The 18,870-nt window shown below is 37.3% G+C and overlaps 1 protein-coding gene across 5 annotated transcripts in view; it reads right to left on the bottom strand.

The window, feature by feature from the left end:
- Positions 1 to 3,235: 3,235 nt before the first annotated feature.
- Positions 3,236 to 18,870, bottom strand: part of LOC306837759 (voltage-gated potassium channel KCNC1-like) — a 77,678-nt gene continuing 62,043 nt past the window's right edge. Inside the window, exons 5-6 of one of the 5 annotated variants that reach the window (XR_013780991.1) lie at positions 11,384 to 13,279; positions 3,236 to 8,328 (exon numbers count right to left, since the gene is read on the bottom strand). Coding sequence is in view for 3 of the 5 variants with exons in the window: in XM_079365525.1 (XP_079221651.1) it covers positions 18,214 to 18,365 (152 nt within the window). In the remaining 2 variants the exon portion in view is untranslated. Of the gene's footprint in view, positions 8,329 to 11,383; positions 13,280 to 14,550; positions 15,777 to 17,147; positions 18,366 to 18,870 lie in introns of those variants that run through there. The other 4 variants (XM_079365529.1, XM_079365528.1, XM_079365525.1 and 1 more) reach the window with 4 other exon arrangements.

Below are 18,870 nucleotides of genomic sequence, written 5' to 3'. Positions count from 1 at the left end.
CAAACCTTCATACGTTTTAACAATATAACAGTTTTTTTCTTTTTCACAAATGCTGTTAAATTATTTGTTTCACCTCTTTTGTTCTTTACATGTTTCAAAAATAGAAAAGGTAAATAATAAACATTCCATTGAAATATATTTTATACAGGTCTTGATTCTTTTTATTTAAATTTTTCTCTCTCCAGTGTAGTGACAAAATTATATCCAGCATCAGTCTTTTTTTTAGCACAAACTCCTTTCATTTCTCGAGGGAAGCCTCTCGTCTTTTTGTCTCTGTCATCCTTCTTTCTTTTCTGCCTCTTTTTGGTGATACTATGGAAACCAATCAATGACTTATCGATAAATCAAGTGACAAAAAAAACAGGCAATCTCTAATGATTTAAGTATTTTTCAACATGTAACACAATGAATAGCTGCATCTCGACTTCAAGCATGACACTTTCTTCTTTTGACAAAACTGCAGCAGAAGGAAAGTGAATGAGATAAGGCACAGAAAACTGAGTACAAGGTTGGAACTATATATATATATATATATATATATATATATATATATAAAGAAGACTAATTGTATCTGCACAGAAAGAAAGAAAGGCATGAGATGGACAGTAAAAAGAAAAGCCTTCTGTGACATCAGCATCAATGATTCAGTGAAAAGTTGTTAAAGCAAAGTCAAAAGTAAAAAGAAAGATGACCCAAGAGTATTTTAGGACATTCTCTGAAATGGTGAGCGATAGATGAAGACTCTGCTTGACAACAAACCCTTGACACTGGTGCTGTAGGCTCATAACACAGAGACTGTTTTCACTCGAGAGTTACCAAACATCACACTCTGCTGCTCTGTGAGAGGTGATTGTGCAAATTACACATGCCCATACTTGTATCATTATAAGAAATAATGACTGTTGCCAAACAGGAGTGGATTAACACTTAACACTTATGTCTGACTACTGGCAGAGAAAGGAAAAGAGGATGATGAGCACTTTTGCTTTTTTGACAGAGAAAAGGCTTCCCTTCACATAGCCATTCACAATGAGGTTAAAGTCACCATTTTAAAGTTTCCCTTGCATGCATTTAGAGTTCATCTCCAAAAATAGGATATAAAAACACTGGAACAAGGGATGCAAAAAGAAGCTTCTTCCTCAAAATAACTGGAGGAGGAGGAGGTGGGGTCGAAGGACAGAGAAGAGGTGAGGAACACAGCATGGAGGAGATGTTGCCACAAAAAACACAGACTGGAGTTTCAGAGTGAAGCTTAGTCGCTATGAACTAAAATCTAATATTTGCCCTTTCAGATTACATCTGCAATAGAATGCTAAAGTAGATATGTAGTTAAAGGTCTGATTACTTGCTTGGGGAGTTTAGAGAAGCTAACTCCTATATATCCAGATTCTTAGGCTTTGAAAACTGGGACATAGTTAGCCAGTATTTGTTAATTTAACGCTTTCAGAGGAAAGAAGATGTAATTTTTTGATTCATAAATAGTTCATCCAGAGAGTATAAGCTGATAGAGCTTGGCAAAATATACATAGACTTAGCTACCTCGCTACAGTAACTAGTTTATTCAGATAGTTAAGCTAGTAAAACTAGCTAACCTACAGAAATCTGACTCAAGGTCTTCTTTTTAGCTATATATTGGTCATGATATAATATTTATGACAGAAGGCTAGCTAACTAGTTCATCCATACAGTATAGATGAGATGACCAACCAATCCTTGTATTTATAACTCTAAAACTCCAACCAGTAATAATAAGAAATGTGAGTGGGGGGATGGGATGTAGTAATAGGCAGAGCTGCTTCTCTGCATCTTGTCCTGATATGTTTAGTTGTTGTTTGGGTTTGAAGTTAAGTTGCACTATCGGTTGACTCAGATGTCAGTATTTTCAAGTGGGGGTGACTTAGTTCGGGCTGCACAGCATGATTTTTGTCTCACAAGCAAGCCATTTATACAAACACACAGACATACTGTACCTACACACACTCACACATGTATAAGAAAAACCAGAGTCTCTAAAAAGAGCTTGTTCTATTATTGCACTGTCTCCACATCACTACAGAGGAATAAACAAGGTTACCCTTAGTCTTTGTCCAATTCTGCAGGCATCTGTTCTTCTTCTTTACTGCCTTATATTCTCTATTATGTCATGTTTATGTTGGTTTCTGAAGAAATATACATTGGGTAGAGGGAGAGTGGTGGGTTGGTTGGCTATTTTTGATTCCATTTGGATTTTGGCCTAACTCAGCTCCCTGTCACATTTCAATTACGAGACACTTAGAAAGTTGACTTCCTTTCTTTTAAAGTATGTGGTCAAAACGCCCAGAATATGACTGTTGTCATCTCAGCAGGACACCAGAGGATTATATATGGGAAATATTATTATGCCTTTGAGGTTAACTTTTTCCTTGAGTGTCAATAATATGTCAATGGAGGGCCCCTTTAAACTTTTACCATTGACAGTATAGGGTATTTAAGCACACAAAGTTGTTGTCAGATAATTTATATTTTTGTGAAGTTTGTTGGCTCAGTCACATAGCCTTTCAGTGCTACATCATCATTCACGTTTTAAATCTGAGGGGTAGAGGGTGACTATATAAGTTCCTTTGTGTTCAGTCATTGTGTGTCAGGTTTAAAACCAGTTTAGAGTCAGTAACAAATAGATTCTATTTTCATTATTCTACACATTTGCCTCCCTGATAAAACTCCATAACTATCACACATGACCAATCCCTGTATAACAACAACGACAATGGCAACAATGGTAGTCCAACTGGAGCATGCATTAAGTCTCTTTATGTGCATCACAACTTTGAATACAAAAGCATTTTTCGATGCATTGTTATAATTCTTATGATCTTATTTCATGCAAACTGAATGTTTTAAAAAAATAATATATGTAAGCCCAAAAAAAACATTAATGTAAAAAAGGAAACGCTGAAACCAATAAAAATCAGCTAAATCCATGATACCTAAAGAAGTCGTACAAATAGCATTAGCTACAGTACAGTACATGATAGTTATTCAAACATTTCTGAAGGTGGGTTTTACACCTTTCGGAAGACAAGGGATCAATACATCAGAACCCATTCCTTATGATAGCACATACAAGACATGTACCACATAAAATAAGAATTTCCCAGAAGCAGTGAGACATCTTAAAGTGTGAAAGGACGCATTAAAAAAAAAAAAAGATTTTGAGACTTCAAGTAACTTTGTAGTATTCGAGATCTTCTCATCATTGTGATCAAATTAATCATTTGATACAATGAATTGTAACAACTTTCCTGAAAAGGCATACTGCATCATTAAATCTTGACCATCCACCCCAAAATCTATGATACCTAGTATTCCTGAGATAGGCTCTGTTCTTCAAATTTAATTTTGGCTTTTCGCTTTTTGTTACAACTCTTAAAAACAACAGATACTGTAATGGTTTGTGTCAAAAGCAATAAAAAACCCCCACTGGAATAATTTTTTTCTGTCCCGTAAAGTATAACAACATACAATACTTTCAAACACAGTATGCCAAAGAGTTGGTCCCCACAATGCTCAAATGTTGTGCAAACCAAGACTCATATGAAACCGGGGTGTAATTTTGTCACAGGGGAGACCCTTTGAGTTGTCAGATTCAGCTAGTGTGGCTAAATAGGCTTGTAATGCTACAATTTACAGTCTGATACACTGCAAGATCTTAAGAATTCTACATACTCAGTGGACTGCCGCTTGGCCACAAATTACAATAGGGGAAAAGGGAGCTGAAACCATTGCACTATGACATTGGCTGAATACAGATTTCTTGACTATTCCCAACTTCTTAACATTCTCAAGTTTTTTTTTGGGTGCAACGGACTGTCCAGATCTGCTAAATGCTGCTAAAGGCTTCTTCTGTTGGCTGAGATTGAATTAGAAGAATTTTAATGTAGTCAAAGTTAAGAGGTGTTTAGCAATGTAAAATAAAAACACATTACTTTAGCTGGAACTATGCAAAGCACGAGATTTTAAACATGAAAATTTGACTCCTATTTCAAGACTTGTATTTTTACAAGAATCAAACTGTCTCAGCAAAGCCCAGACCTCGAGAATATTGAACGTGTCACTTTGAATGTACAAATTGAGGAGTTCCATGCCACAGTTCCAAAGAATGGACTCTTTGGACTTATAGTTTAAGGCTTTCTGAACAAGAAATTTATGTCTGTGTTTGACTGAAATGTATAAGTTCAATACAACAAACCAAATGTTTTCTGTCATCTGTTGGCATTTTAAGAGCTGAAGAAAAGAATGTCTGTAAAGAAAGAACATAAGAACTTCTATTACAGGGATCAAGTTAACATTATTTTGGTTAAAAGTTTGACATAGCCCTACTGTATGTCAGCCACTAAATGAAAAAGCCACACATGGATAGATTATCACACATCTGTCATTTGAGAGGTCCCTAAATCTCTGGAAACAAAGCCAGACACCTAGGTCCAGCAACATGGATGTTTTTCCTCTCTTTGTTTGCCCATTTTTGTAGTTGCTTTGTCTGGAATGTCCTTTCATTATGTTAATGGGTGGTTGATGGTTTTTGTTTTTTTTGCTTGTCTCTGTAGCTGTTTTAAATCTGTTTGCAGTAATGCTATGAGTCTTTATAGTACTTTGGTTCCTCCATGCTTTTCTTTCTTTGTTTGTCATTAAAGGTGTTTTGAGTCTCTTTTGTAGGCTTTTGACCAAAACTTAAACCCTTGGGCCTCTTAGCCCTTTGCCAGTAGACCCATTTAGTAACCTATCCACATTTAAACAGTTGAAAATAATTTTGCTCAGGTGGTAGTCCCATATGTTCTCACAAACCAAATACTAATGTATTCAGAATATTTCAAATACATGTAAAACATGAGATGCACAATAGATGCACTGTAACACACATCTTGAAACAAAACAGTGCAATCCATATCCAGACATTATAACATAGGATTTTTTTTTCTTCAAATTACATCCATCCAGCACATTTTACAGTCCACCCTGACTGTTAAAGGCATCATCGTCACTTTTGCATCACTCAGTGGTCATCTGAATCTTTCCACAGATTGTAAATAAAAGTCTTTTCCACAGCCTAGCAAACCATTATTTTTCCTCTTGCGTATCTGGTCACAGGTCAACCCTGTTTGAACACACAGAATGAAGATGGCTGCCTCTCACCCATTGCTGCTGGAGCTGTACACTGTTCTGTCTTCCCATCAAGGGAAGTAACTATCTTGTAATAGCAGTCCAAACCCCTCCCAGTGTTAGCATATCCTTTTGTTAGTTTGACCATAGCGTTTCATTTAGACATTCTTTGGTGTGTTTGTGCACCAAACAAGCATCTATGTTGAAGCTCTGCATATCACACTAGTATTATAAGTTAGGGTTAAGAAAACAGCTGTCATTTTGCATGTGTGCAAAACAATACTTGTTTTGTTAGCATCCCTTTCATCTCTCACTGGAAATAGTACATTGACTTCAGCAGTGTTAATGTATGTGATGCACATTGTGTTAATTACACTCACTAATTAATCTAATTAATGTCTACCAGTAAGATAGCAATATTGCTATGTCGTACTACCTAAAATTCTGTGGGTAAACAACAACACTGAGAATGAAGTGACAACAAGCTTTAACTGAGTGATTTTGCGGCTACATTACAGCTATTTCAAGTAAGTTAATCAATCAAAGTGCCCTCTGGAACACACGTTTGAGGAAAACATTTAAAATAAAGACAAAAATAATTTTTTGTGATGATCTCACAGAGTCAAAGGCTAGATTGGGTAAAGCTACACCATGAAAAGGCTACTGGAGCAAACAGACATGGCATGTTTAAATTGAGTCCTTCAATCTCCTGAACCATATAATATCTTCAGTTTTACATACACCAAACCATAACAAAGAGGGAGAACATAGAACAACATTAGAATGCATCTAAACTAAAATCATTTTTTGGTGAATTCTGGCAAATCTGGGCAAAATTGAATTTCACTTTTCCTTCTGCCCTACTCCCAATCTGACCCTGACCTCATAAAGCAAGCATTTAATTTTAATTTTCACTAGATAACAATATTTTTTCTCATCCAGAAAGTTGAGCTGGAAAAATAGTCCTGGATGAAGAGGCAGCCATCTTTTCACCTGAGGAAGTCTGCAGTCTTTCTTGGATCACTGTGTGGCTTAAATAACTTGACATGTACATTTTACTTTTCTTGACTGCAGATTTCAGATGACCATTCTAACCTTGAATGCAGTGCTGCCACCAATACATAAGGGTCAAGACAAAATTCCAAGGGGAAGGATCAACAGAGAATCGAAAAGATGGACATCTCAAAGTTCAACATAATCTTGATAGTTCTGGGTCCAGATTATGACACAGACACAAACAGCTGCCATCGGAGAGTGATACATACAAGTGGTGTTGTAAAAAGGCTACAAGAGGAAGGAAGAAGAAAGAGAAGAAGAAGAGGAGGAAGAAGCAGAATATCAGCCAGGTGAGAAATAGAAGTAGTAGTAGTAGTAGTAGATGAACTTGTAGTAGCAGGATAAATACTTGCAGAAGTTGGGACAAGTCTTCTTGGGTTTTCAAGGGTTGGGGATCTTCTTAAAGAAAACAAAACAGGGTAGATGTTGCACCCTTTTTTTCGTCATTATTGGGGTTTCGTCATCAAAACCATTTTTTTAACACTATGTTACATTTTTTTTATTTATTGCATATAACATAATTTTTTGTTTAATTTTCATGTTTAAAATCTCAATTACTAGCCCTGTTATTCATGGTGGTGGTGGTGGTGTGGGGGAATGGGGGGAGGGGGGGGTTCAGAATGGCTTGCAGAAGTCATGCAAAATATTCATGCTGGTAAACAATGTCATAAAAATGCATTTTAATTTGAAATCACTGCCATTTTTTTTGTCCCCGGAATAGTTTCTCAGAGATGTTCTCCCACTCCTGCTTTCTTTAAAAAGCCTCTTTCGTCTTGCTACACATACCCAGAGGGAGAAGTTATTGAGTTTGGTGGTCTGCAGAACCTCCTCCCCCTCCTCTTCTTTTCCTTCAGGAGGGGAAGGGAGTGCCTCCTCATCCATCATTCCTTCTGACGGTGCAGTTTGCTGCAGGATATGCTGTTTTACACATATAAGCAGACAGTTTGGAGGGTTACAAGTAGCTTGGATGGAAATGATGACGATTTGCATTGAAATTGCTGGGAAGAAGAACATTTAGGGTCTTTCTCCACCTTTCTCATGGACTCCTTCCCTTCTCTCTTCGTTCTTGTTCCAACCAATGTGACTTTGACTGTCTTTCTTCTGGTGTTAATTGGTTTCATTCATGCCATGCATTTTTGCTTAAGAGGAGGAGCAGCAGTATTGCTGAGATGCAGGAAAGGATGGGCCACGATACCATAATGACCCAAAAGAGAAGGAGAGAGTGAGAAACAGAGAAAGACTTGTTCGGTTCCATTCACAGGTCCTCTTTTTTTAACAGAAGTTGGGGACACTTTTGTGTCTCTGAGGGGTTTTGTTCACCCCCAACTCTTACGTCCATCCGTGTGTCTGTCTTTGGGTTTAAGTCCATCACAGGTTGGATTCAACTGGTCGTTTGACATTGGCTGAGATCTCTGTAGTTTAAACAATCATTTAAACTCCATGTCCCAAGTGATTATTGTCTCCTGTAATATCCAGATGATATCAAATAGACAGGATCATGTCAAATACATGTGATATGGCTAATGTGTTCTGATATGTATGAGTAGATTTCAGCTTGCAGTTAATAGTCCCGTTACTCAGCAGAGATTAGCAGGCCAGCTCAGCCTGCGTAGCCTTTTGAGTACACTGGATCAGACTGCTGGAGCAGACATCACAATTGACCACTCCTCACCTTGCATAGTGTTTTGAGTGCCAAAATAATGGATTATAAAGAGGAAATCCACAGTTGCAAGCTTCAAAAAAAAGAAGAAAAAAAAAAACTCAACCAAATTATAGAAAGTTGTGGGCATAGAAGGCCTTCTTGTTCCATATCCAAGTGGGTCATTGGCCCTCTGACTGCTACACTGGGAGCATCCATGCTGGGGTTTGCTCTGGAAAACAGCCCAGAAGAAGCCTTTTCTTCACTGTGATCATCAGAGAGGTTGCATATGAATGTGTCACACAGATGATGAAATGTCTGGGTCAGAGTATCAGCAACGGTGATCTTTTCTACCATATTCTTTCTTTCTCTTTTCTCTCTATCTCCCTTCCATTTTGTTCAGTGAATCCCATCAGGGGAGCTGGAGGAACAGTGGTTTAATGTTTATTGTTTCCCTCTTCTCGTAGGGAAATGGGTAGATTAGAAACTAAGCACTGAAAGGGAAAAAGAAAGGAGGATTTAGTAAGGATCTGAGGTGAATAAGTACTGGCTCTTGACCCTCAGACACCAGACCATGGCCTCAAAGGAGCTAAAGTTTAATAAATACAACATTTTCAAGTGTAAAAGCAAACAAAGATTGCCCAAACACCATCCTTTAACAGAAGCAAATGTTGTATCAGTAGGTGAAGGTTACAAATAATTCAAATGCAGAATGTGTTAACTATCCAATTGATCTTATTTCAGATTTTTATTTCAAAGTTGAGTCAATAAGAGCTAGGTCTGGTGCACATCATGGTCACTTTGTTGGAATGTAACGGGTGGGTAAAGTAATGTTTTCTTTGTCAACACTTAGAGAAACAGTCCTTGAGTGGGATGCAGCAGCTGATCACACCAAGACAAGTTCTGACAGAATTATCACTAAGTGGAATTTTACACTTTTATCGATAAGTTGGTGTACCCAACACACCATTTCCTATGTCAGAGATAAGAGAGAGATTTAAAAAGGAAAATGTACTCGCAATAACTGTCTGATAGTTATGTGATAGTTATGTGACTGAAGGCTAAAATAGAAGTTTAATAAGGTGCTGAAATAGAAGTTTAGTAAGGTGCTGAAACTGGATAAAATGGTAACAGTATATATAAAATGGCAACAGTATATATATATATATATATATATATATATATATATATATATATATATATATATATATATATATATAAACTTGATTAACGCTGTTTATTAATGACTATGGTGTGTTTCAACTTTTTCAAAATCTCACAACATGTTAGATTACACTTTGATGTTACTTTACTCTAACGTTTCACTTAATTACATCAGGCTAAGCTGCTGCAATCCTTTCTGGAGCTAATGGTTTTGGGGTTGGCTTTTTTTTTAAAGAGATTTACATATAATTGACGAAAGCACCAATTATTCCCAAAGTACCAATAAAAGTCATCCATTTACAGATTGATCTTTTGACTAAATGAGCCAAACTGACATCATCACCGAACATGATTAATTTACCCACCATTACACACAAAAATAAAACTTTCATCAACAGTTATGACACTACAACTGAACTGGAATTTTACCTCTTTTTGAGGTCCAGAAATCATATTATATTGGCCTGTTTCCCAAAAGCATCAGGGTGGTATAAGATGAACTTCTTGATCATGTGTCTCAACCATGTTGGACAGCTAGAGTGACATGTTTCTTAAATCTTATTTCAAATACCATTTTGTATCTTCAGCTTTTAGCTCCCTGTCATGACGTTGTTTTACGTCAGGGCGATATGTTGAGTTTTTAAGATATATCAATATATTTTCAAACAAGATATAGGGAAAGACAATATTGTTAATATCAATACAGTTTATGTTGCATTAAAATAATATTACACGCATCGTCTGTAGAGCTGCCAGTTCACCTATTTCTCATTTAACTTTGTCCCTCTTCACCCTGCTCCTTCTCTCTCTCAGAGCTGAACTCAAGAAACAAATCGATAACAAATCACTATTCATTTTTTGATGCAGAAAATTAATCAATTTCACAAACATGTACTTTATTTTCATTTACATGCTGAACCTATGCAACTAACTTTTAATATAAGACATATCCATATATGTCAAGTGTTGCCATTTGGCGAAAAAATACTGAAATATGAGTTTTGGTTATTTATCATTTCGTTAAACCTGTATAAGTCCAGGGGCGTTTTTCTACAGAACACACATAGAAACATAATCACTGACACTGATTGGTTATGTTTTTGTTATTTCATCCCAGACTAATGATCAGATTTTATAAATATCTTGTTTTATTATGTGTTTTTAGCGAGGTGATATTAAAAGTTGTATAGGTGGCCATTTCATACCTTCAAATTCATCAGTTCAAGAAAGACATCACACCTTTGGCAGGCGCATTAAGAATGTTTGAGTTGCATCTTGTTTAAGTACTAAAAACTTTGTGCATCCAATTTGCACAAGTTAAACAACTTGAACATAGTGTAAGGTCTTTATACTTATATTGACTTTTGGTTTCATGAGTTAAACATATTGAATATTAATAAAGATGCTGTTGGCAAAGAGGCCTAAATAAGACTGAATGTGTTAGCCAATGTAGAAACCCTTGTCTTTCGTTATTTCTGCTTTTTTCCAAATTGGGTGCAAGAACACACCTTCTTTAAGACTTCTACAATGGCAAACTGAGCATTTGAAATGATCTGTAGGTTTTCAGTTTAGCTCAGTAATAATTCAACAACATACAACTTTACACAAGGGCAAGAAAATGATACACCAAACACATCACTTAAGCAAAAAAAGACACATCACTGCAAAGCTAACCCAGCAAAGCTAACATGCAAGGACACCAAGAACACAGAGCTAAAAGTGACATGCTAATATTTCTCTTGTCTCACATACACACACAGACATACACACACATATATATACATATATATTCTGCTGAAGTCCTTGGAGGGCAATTCAGTCCTCTGATCTAACAAATCTTTGGACGCTAATTATGAGAGCAGGATACATAGAGGTCACAAACATTCTGTAATCAGAAGAAGTCAGAGGTTAAACAGAGGACTGCAGCCAACCAGGACAAGGCTTAAATTCAGACCAAGAGATGAGAGTGGAACATCTCAGCTGGTGTGTCCGGCACATTAACAGACCAGACCTTGGCCAAATGTCAACGAGTTTAACTTTTGTTTCCTCCCACTCCCTTCAGACTGGAGGGGTTCACTAAATCATTCATTTCATTATTTCTAGTTTATTTAACTCTGGTGCTGTTTGTGTTTGCCTAAACGACAAACTACAATTCTTCCGCAACAGTGTGGGATTACACAAGCTGGAGTGTTGGTGAAGGCTGTTTGACCCAGGTGTGGTACACACAACGGAAAGAAAAAAGTAAGGAAATCTAGTGCAACACAAAAACACACAACATAAAACAAAATGTCACACCAATACAGAACCACACATAGGTGAGGAAACACAACACAAGGAGCAAAAACAGTGCACAAAGCTAAACAACAGTGAGGTACACATTCTTACATGTAGAAGTCTCGATTCTTTCTTTCTTTTTCTCCTCCATATCATCACCACACTGTCTTCCCCAAACTTTTCCTGCTCCATTTCCTGCCTCTGACGCAGCTCAGCTGACAGTCGACACTCATTTCATCCCACATTTCATCCCCCCCACACCATCTACAGTCTTTTTCGTTCATTGAAATGTCCATTCCTGTCTTCCTCCTTGGTGAAATCCAGTGTTTTGCCAACCTTTTTTTCAGGTGGGAAGGTGCTCCACATTCACTCAATTTCCTTTTTTTGGTTTATGCTACGGGAGACTTTAGGGTTGGGGGTGTTGGATGGTGTGTTAGGGGTATAACGTCTCACAGAAAGCAGGACAAAATTATTAAGAAAGGGGTGAAAGTGGTAGGACTAAACAAGGAGAAGACAGGAAGCACAGTTGGACGAGGAATACGAAAACAGCATATTTGGAAGCACAAAACAACAGTAATAAAAACAGCACAGAAGCTAGGAAATGGCCTTTTTTTCTTTCCCTGCCTTTTGCAGACATACAGTACATCTTTGAGGAAACATGGGTGGATAGGAGAGATTGAAGAAGAGATACCTGAGTTGTGAATGGATAAAAAAAAAAAAAAAGAATGTTGGCAACAAGGGAAAAAGTATGAGAGGAAGCATAAATTTGGATTAAAAAAACTTATTTCAAGAGATGCCTCAGCAGTGCAATGTCTCACAGGAAGTCAATGCAACTTCATAATAATTATGTTTTGACCTTTTGCTCAATTGTAGAATAGTTTTATTTAATGAATCTCTAAAGCATAACAATCACAAGAACATATGTCTGGTCCTGCAAAACCTCAGGTTGCATGACAGCAGTTTCAATATTCAAATTTATTCAAATTCTTCAAATCAATCTCAGTCTTTTTTTAAAATCTGGTTACACTATATGCATGTTTAAGGTATAACAAAGTCTATGGAAGCAATGGCAAGCACCAACTTTAAATTTTAACCAAAGAGTTGCCCACACATCTGCAACCAGACTCCCACACTTTTATGTTCGTAATTTGATTTTGGGATTATCGTGTAACTATATTGTAGAAGCTACTGTGTAGAATCTGCTTCAATAACACAGTTTACATACAGAAGTATAAATCAGACACTACTTCGACTGTTGCTACAAAAAAAGACCCACACCATTTTAAGAGATACTAAACTGAGCACATAACTGAAATTTAAAAGTGGGTTACTTCAAAGAGTGATGCCACTCATGTTGCTTGTCGACTTAACATAACAGCAGGATTGTCATCAAACGTAAGCATGGACAATGTTTACGAAGCCCAAATAAAACTCAGGTAGAAGGTAGTAACCTCTGCAGCTTGATTTTCTCAAATAAGGGAAAGCTTATACTCTCACTCAATCAGTATTTACTAACATTGAGTAGTTTAAATCATTTTACACTCAATGAAGGTTTGTTCCAACTTACATGGTCAGCTGGGTTAGGGGGGGTTTGATCAATGGGGGCCTACAGGACAGACTGGCCAAAGGTGGCCTAGCAAATGAATCCGGCCCTGATCTTCCTCCTCTGCGAGAGGTTGCATTGAAATATTGCTTTTTCGCACTGCAGAGGCATCCTTCCTCTCAACTCACAAGGCCTGTGTAGAGAACAGGACAGGACAGAAGGCAAAGCAATGTTACATGAACAGAGGGAAGTCACAAACGGATGAGGAAGAAGCAGACACATGAAATGATGGACAGGGAAATCTTGGGGAGGAGGTATTTTGGGGGAAGAAGGGTCTCTCCTCTCTCTTGCAGAAGAGGAGTTGAGATAATGATGGAAGCAGCTGGATTTTTTTAAGCATTAGTTCACAGTTACTGCTTCTTTTTGCATATATCTGATAAGCACGGGGCTTTCAGAACAATTCTCTGTGAAAAGAGAAGCAAAAGAAAGAAGACAAATCATAAGCTACCATTGTTAATATGTTTCTGTTATCATAAGTCTCTCAAGATTGATAAGAAAGCAGCTATACAAGACCAACTAGAAACTAAGCCCCTGCCCGTCCTGCAAAAATAAACTCTCCCACCCCCACCCTGCCCTGTTACAGTACCTAACATGGTCCTTATCGACCAATAGCATCATAGCATTTTGGCATGCATAATGTCAGCCTTTTCTACCTCTTGCATTCAAAGAGGTTAAGCTCTTTTGTCCTGCATGCTTTGTTAGTGCATATGTATGCATCTTAAAACACATTCATACACACTCTTAGTAGTCTAAATGTTATATACACATTCGTTAAGATCAAGACTAAAATCTTATCAAACTTCCTCACATTAGTCATATCAGTATCATTATTGCTTGCGATGGAATCCCCATGCAGATTATTCTAAAACACAAACTTTACATATGTACATCATCATGACAAAGGACACAAATCTCAGTGGCCTTGAGGATATGACAGACTAAAAAGGAGTGGACTTTGGGAAGTGAAGGGGGACGATAGGCTGAGGATGATATGGTAGGAAACAATAGACAGGTTAAGGAGAGAGACTGGTGATTGTGTTTACATATTTCTGCATGTTAGTGTGTGTTCATCTTTCTGATGTGCATTTGGGATAGCAAATTTCATCCTGAGCATGAGCTGAATTCAAAACTTCAAAATTATGAATCAGGATTCAGTTGGCCTTCAGATGCAACGCGTGAACAAGAGGTGGAACAGGAAACCCTGCACAGCTATTATAATAAGGCTCAAATGAAAGGAATAGTTTCAAATTTCAGACGAAAAGGGTAATCATGTTCTTTTTGAGAGCAAGATGAGGCATTGGTATGAAGTTAGTCCTATGCAGTGCATAGCGAGAGTTAGGAGTGATGATTGCTTGCCATAAAGATTGAAAACGGTTAGAAGTTACACCACCAACTCTAAAGTGTACTAATTAAGATGTTAATACATATACTACACATAAGAAGTAAATTACCCTCATGGTTCCAAAAGACCAATCCAGTGTCATAATGCCTTGAACATGCATTCAGGTTAAGAGCCAAAAGGGGGAGACACCACTGCTTGCAAAGAGAAGGCTAACTGTATGCAAGTCAATGGGAAAATGAACCAAGTTGTTCTACACAAAAAAACTACAATGAGTTTTTGGACTCAATCATCCTCCTTAGCATGACATTTATTTTCTATGTTTTGGTTTTATTTAGCTTGTTTGTAAATGTTGAGTAGCAACCATTTCAGACTGAAAAAAGTGTTTGGTGGTGCTAAACAATACTCTGCTTTCAATCTTTGTGGCAGGTAAAATAAGTTTAAACCTTGTCAAAGTTGCGATCCAAATTAGTATCCCAGATGCTTGTAACAAACCTTAGAGGTGTTGGGGTAGGTTTTTATGAAATGCCTTTTTTTCTCTGGCTTAAGTCCAATACATTCCACAAGCATTAAACTGATTATGTTTCCTCATCTTACTCTCAGCAGAAAACGGAATCACAGTAAATGTTTTTTTTTTTTTTCCCCCCAATTTGGGAAACACATTTTCTAAACCTTCCTGTTTATTTGTTGCTCTCACCTTCCAACACTGCAGCCTGAACATAAAAACAAGTGACAGATAGGAGAAGCTCTGAAACATTAATCGGAGAAAGTAAATCCTCTGCTATTTTCGTCTACAATTAGCATATTTTACTATCTGTCTCTTGACTCATTCATTCTTGACTAAACTAATTTAGTCTTTACTAAGTTCGAAGTAATGGAAAGGAATGATCTCAAGGTCACTGAAAGATCTTTTTTTTTTCCCGTGAATTTTTCATTCTGGCGGAAGAAAAAGAAGGTGAGAGCTATTGAGATAATCACAGGACATGAAAACAGATATGAAACTTAACCGATGACACATCAGTACTGTCTGCAACAAGTAAGAAGTGTGACATTGTTGCATGACATTTCTGCACCATCAGAAAATATCAGTTTAAATGTTTTCGTTAAAAAACAACTTTTAAATTTTGTGGAGAATAAATTAAACAAATAAAGACAGAAATACACACCCTGAAAGGATGACATCATCACATACAGATTCTAACAGTAAAACTGAACTGAAATATTTTTTCCTCTCTCAAGAAACAAAAAGAAAAAAGTCTTTTTTTCAATAAAATCATATTTGTGCATCCTATTTCAAAGGTAGATGCAGGTCACGCACACACATTTCCACACAAATATCCTCAGCGCACTCGTCCTGTGTGCTACAGATTCAACAAAACATGTCTGAACAGAAATAGGCAGATCCAACAACTGCTGTCTCATTTATCTACATTGCATATTTCTAGGTTTGTATGCTGTCTGTTGTTCATGTTCTCTCTCCTCTTCTTCCCATTTGGCTTTTTGTTGTCCAGTCTTCTTCTACCAGGGGCTGTCACTCCAGTAGCCGTTCATGGGGCCTCCTACTGCTCAGCCGCAGCCGAAACAAAGAAGAAATGGAGGGACAGAAGAGGAGGGGGTGTTGGGGGGAGTTCAGGAGGGTCAAAAAGAAGGGAAAGAAAGAGAAGCCAAAAAGGGAGAAAACTAAAAATATTGCCATTGGCCGCTGAGTCGCACTGGATTCAGTGCAAGTAGTAACGCTGTAGGTGATTGTGGGGATGGTGATGATGGTGGATGAACTCAGACTTGAGGAAAACTCTAGCATTCACACTCTGGCTGGGCTATTATGGGAACTTTCTAGACAAAGAAGAAAGCCAATCTCCCTGCCACCTTAAAGGAAGAGCTCAAAACTGTTTTCAGAAACACATTGATTTACTTTCTTAAGATGATGTTTAAAGGTGAATTTCAGTTTCTTATCAATGGATTAACACAGAGGTGAAGTCCAGATGTAGGTAACCTACCTTAACATAAAGTCTGAAAGTTAAGTGCAAGCAATAGCCCATGTTTAATCAAAACAAGGCTATAGCTGTTTCGCCCCATTTCCATACTTCATGTAAAGCTTGGGTTACATCACCTGACTCTAGCTCGGTTCTTAGTGCACAAAGAAACAGAGTGATGTCTTTTTCTCATCTTGCTCTCAAAAATTGAGCAGATAAGGTCATTCGTACTGTTCCTTTACATCTTAACTTGTGATTGCAAAAAGCACAAAAAAATCCATGTCTTCCATCTTTGCAGCTCAGCCTTGCTGAGATCCATGGTGAGAAATAATGGAGGGCAGGTAAGGAGCGATGCTAGCAGGGTGATGAGCTGTGATAAAGATCAGATCAACAGGTCTCGGTGATCACTGAGGTAAGTTCCCCCGAAATAAAAATGATTTTCCTTCTCATGTAGCAGGTTTTGTCCAGCTGTTCAATAAAACGCGTTATTTGCAGCAGCTCTTCAGTGTACGTCGAGTGACAGTTAAGTCTTTATAAGTTTGAGACCTTCCTTTCAGCATCCCACAATCCTCTTTGACAGTGATTCCCAGCCTTTTTAACTTGTAAATCCTGTGAATTTAGGGGTAGTAATACATTCTTCAAACACTGTAAAATAAAAGTGCCTAAAATACTCTTTTTTAACTGCAAATAATCGCTATATTTCAAAAGTAAATCATTTTTAAAAGTGTTGCAAATTCTATTTAAAAAGACAAAAACTTAAAAAAAACCTTAAAAACAATTAAAAATTGTTAGACTTTTAATTAGAATATTTGTACTGTCTTCAGCTTTGAGTGATTTCAACCTTGCTTTTATTTTGAAAAAAGTAAGACCTTCTGGTTGATCTAATGTGACAATATTAACTTAACTATGGACATTACAGATAAAAATCTATAGAAAAAAAATTTAAAGGAACAATGTTTTATGTCATTATGTTGATATAACTTTTGATTTGTCAAGTGAGCTGTCACTACACTGAGACACTAAACAGTGTGCATTAGTCTGAGGCTTGAGAAGGAGGAAGAGGGGACGCTATGCTACTGCTTTTATAAGATGTTTATGGCATTGATGTACAACTAGAATCTCATGGAAAACTTTCTCACTGCATTAAAGGGATGTGCAGAGAACCAACTATCTGTCCATTCGAATTCATGTGTGTGCAAGTTTATATGATTTAAAAGAAAATAACAAACAAACAATAGAACATCTACTGCCAACAGCATTTTTTGAAAGGTGCAGAGGTGCTACGCTTTGGGTTATTTTCTTTTCAAAGATATGCGTTTGATTTAAAGTGTATAAAAATGTCTTTTTTTTCTTTACAATCATTTTGAAGGTACAGTGTATGTTTTTGTTGTTCTGGCGATTCTCATAATAAAAACATGCAAGCTGCAGCGTTATGTTAGTGTCTGTGTGTGTGCGTGTGTGTGTGAGAGAGAGTGTGTGCGCTTAATATTAGAAAAGTCTCTTATTTATAGCTACTCTTAAGTGTCACTCTTAAAATATTGAAGTGCAAGTGCAGTTAAGAAACAGGCAAGAAGTAGCACAGCTAAAGCTAGGGGTAATCTAACTCAACTATCATTTCAGTCTAAACTGGACTCTATCCTTGTTAGTAAGGCAGATGTTTAGGTGTGGGTTAATGTGTGTGTGTGTGTGTGTGTGTGTGTGTGTGTGTGTGTGTGTGTGTGTGTGTGTGTGTGTGTGTTTGAACACTTGCCAAAGCAGCTTTCTCAGCGTCATAAGCAAGGTTTGGATATTAAATGGTTCTTAAAATAGGTGCCTAGAGTTGCTCTTAGTTTGTTGTTGTGTCTTTGCATAATGGTGATGAAAGACTAGCTAGGATGAACCAAATGTTCATGAGACCTTCTGTCCAAGTTTCAGCTTTTGTTTCTTTTGCGTGATCCCCAGGAAAAATGAAAAAAGGAGAAGAAAAAAAAGACCATTAAATATTTTGTTGTTGTTGACATTTTGTCGTGTTTTCCTGTCAGCTATGCTACAAGATGGAGGGAATAGGGGAGTGGCATCGCCTGAGTCCAGGTGGTTCGAAGGGTTCAAAGGTGGAGTTTGTGATGGGGGTGAGGCGCAGTGGGGCACCCGTCATCCCAGAGATATTATTGAGGCTGCGTGACTTCTCATAACCCGTGGCTACACGAAGATGACAAGCACGGGTAAGGGCAAAGGTTAGAGGAGGATTCAGCAATATTGATTTTGAGCGTTATAAAAAGTTGTTATGAAGGCAATGTGTGATGATGGATGGAATGCAATGTTTCATGGCAGAAAGTAATATGATAAATTCATTTATGTTATGACAGCATTGCACATCAGAAATAGCAAATAGAAACAATTTGTTACAGTTACAAGCATTTGTAAATGAAACAAAGTTGAAAAAGATAAATAACTCAAAACAAAACCAGCCCAAAGCAAAATATTTTAGACCAAAAGAGGAAGTTAGAAAAAGACAGACAGACAGATGGATGGATAGAGGGACAAACAGAAAGACAGACAGACAAAAAGAGACAGGACAAAACAGGAATATTGGTTATGAAAACAAGCTATTAGTTGCCAAAATAGCCCTTAGACACCTACACCGCTGTTCAGCACCGCCATGAGCTGTGTAAGGTAGGGAGGATGCATTAGTCCAGTGTATGTA

The sequence above is a fragment of the Symphodus melops genome (assembly GCF_947650265.1).
Source record: "Symphodus melops genome assembly, chromosome: 17".
Lineage (NCBI taxonomy): Eukaryota > Metazoa > Chordata > Actinopteri > Labriformes > Labridae > Symphodus > Symphodus melops.
This window is presented reverse-complemented; position numbering and strand designations above follow the sequence as displayed.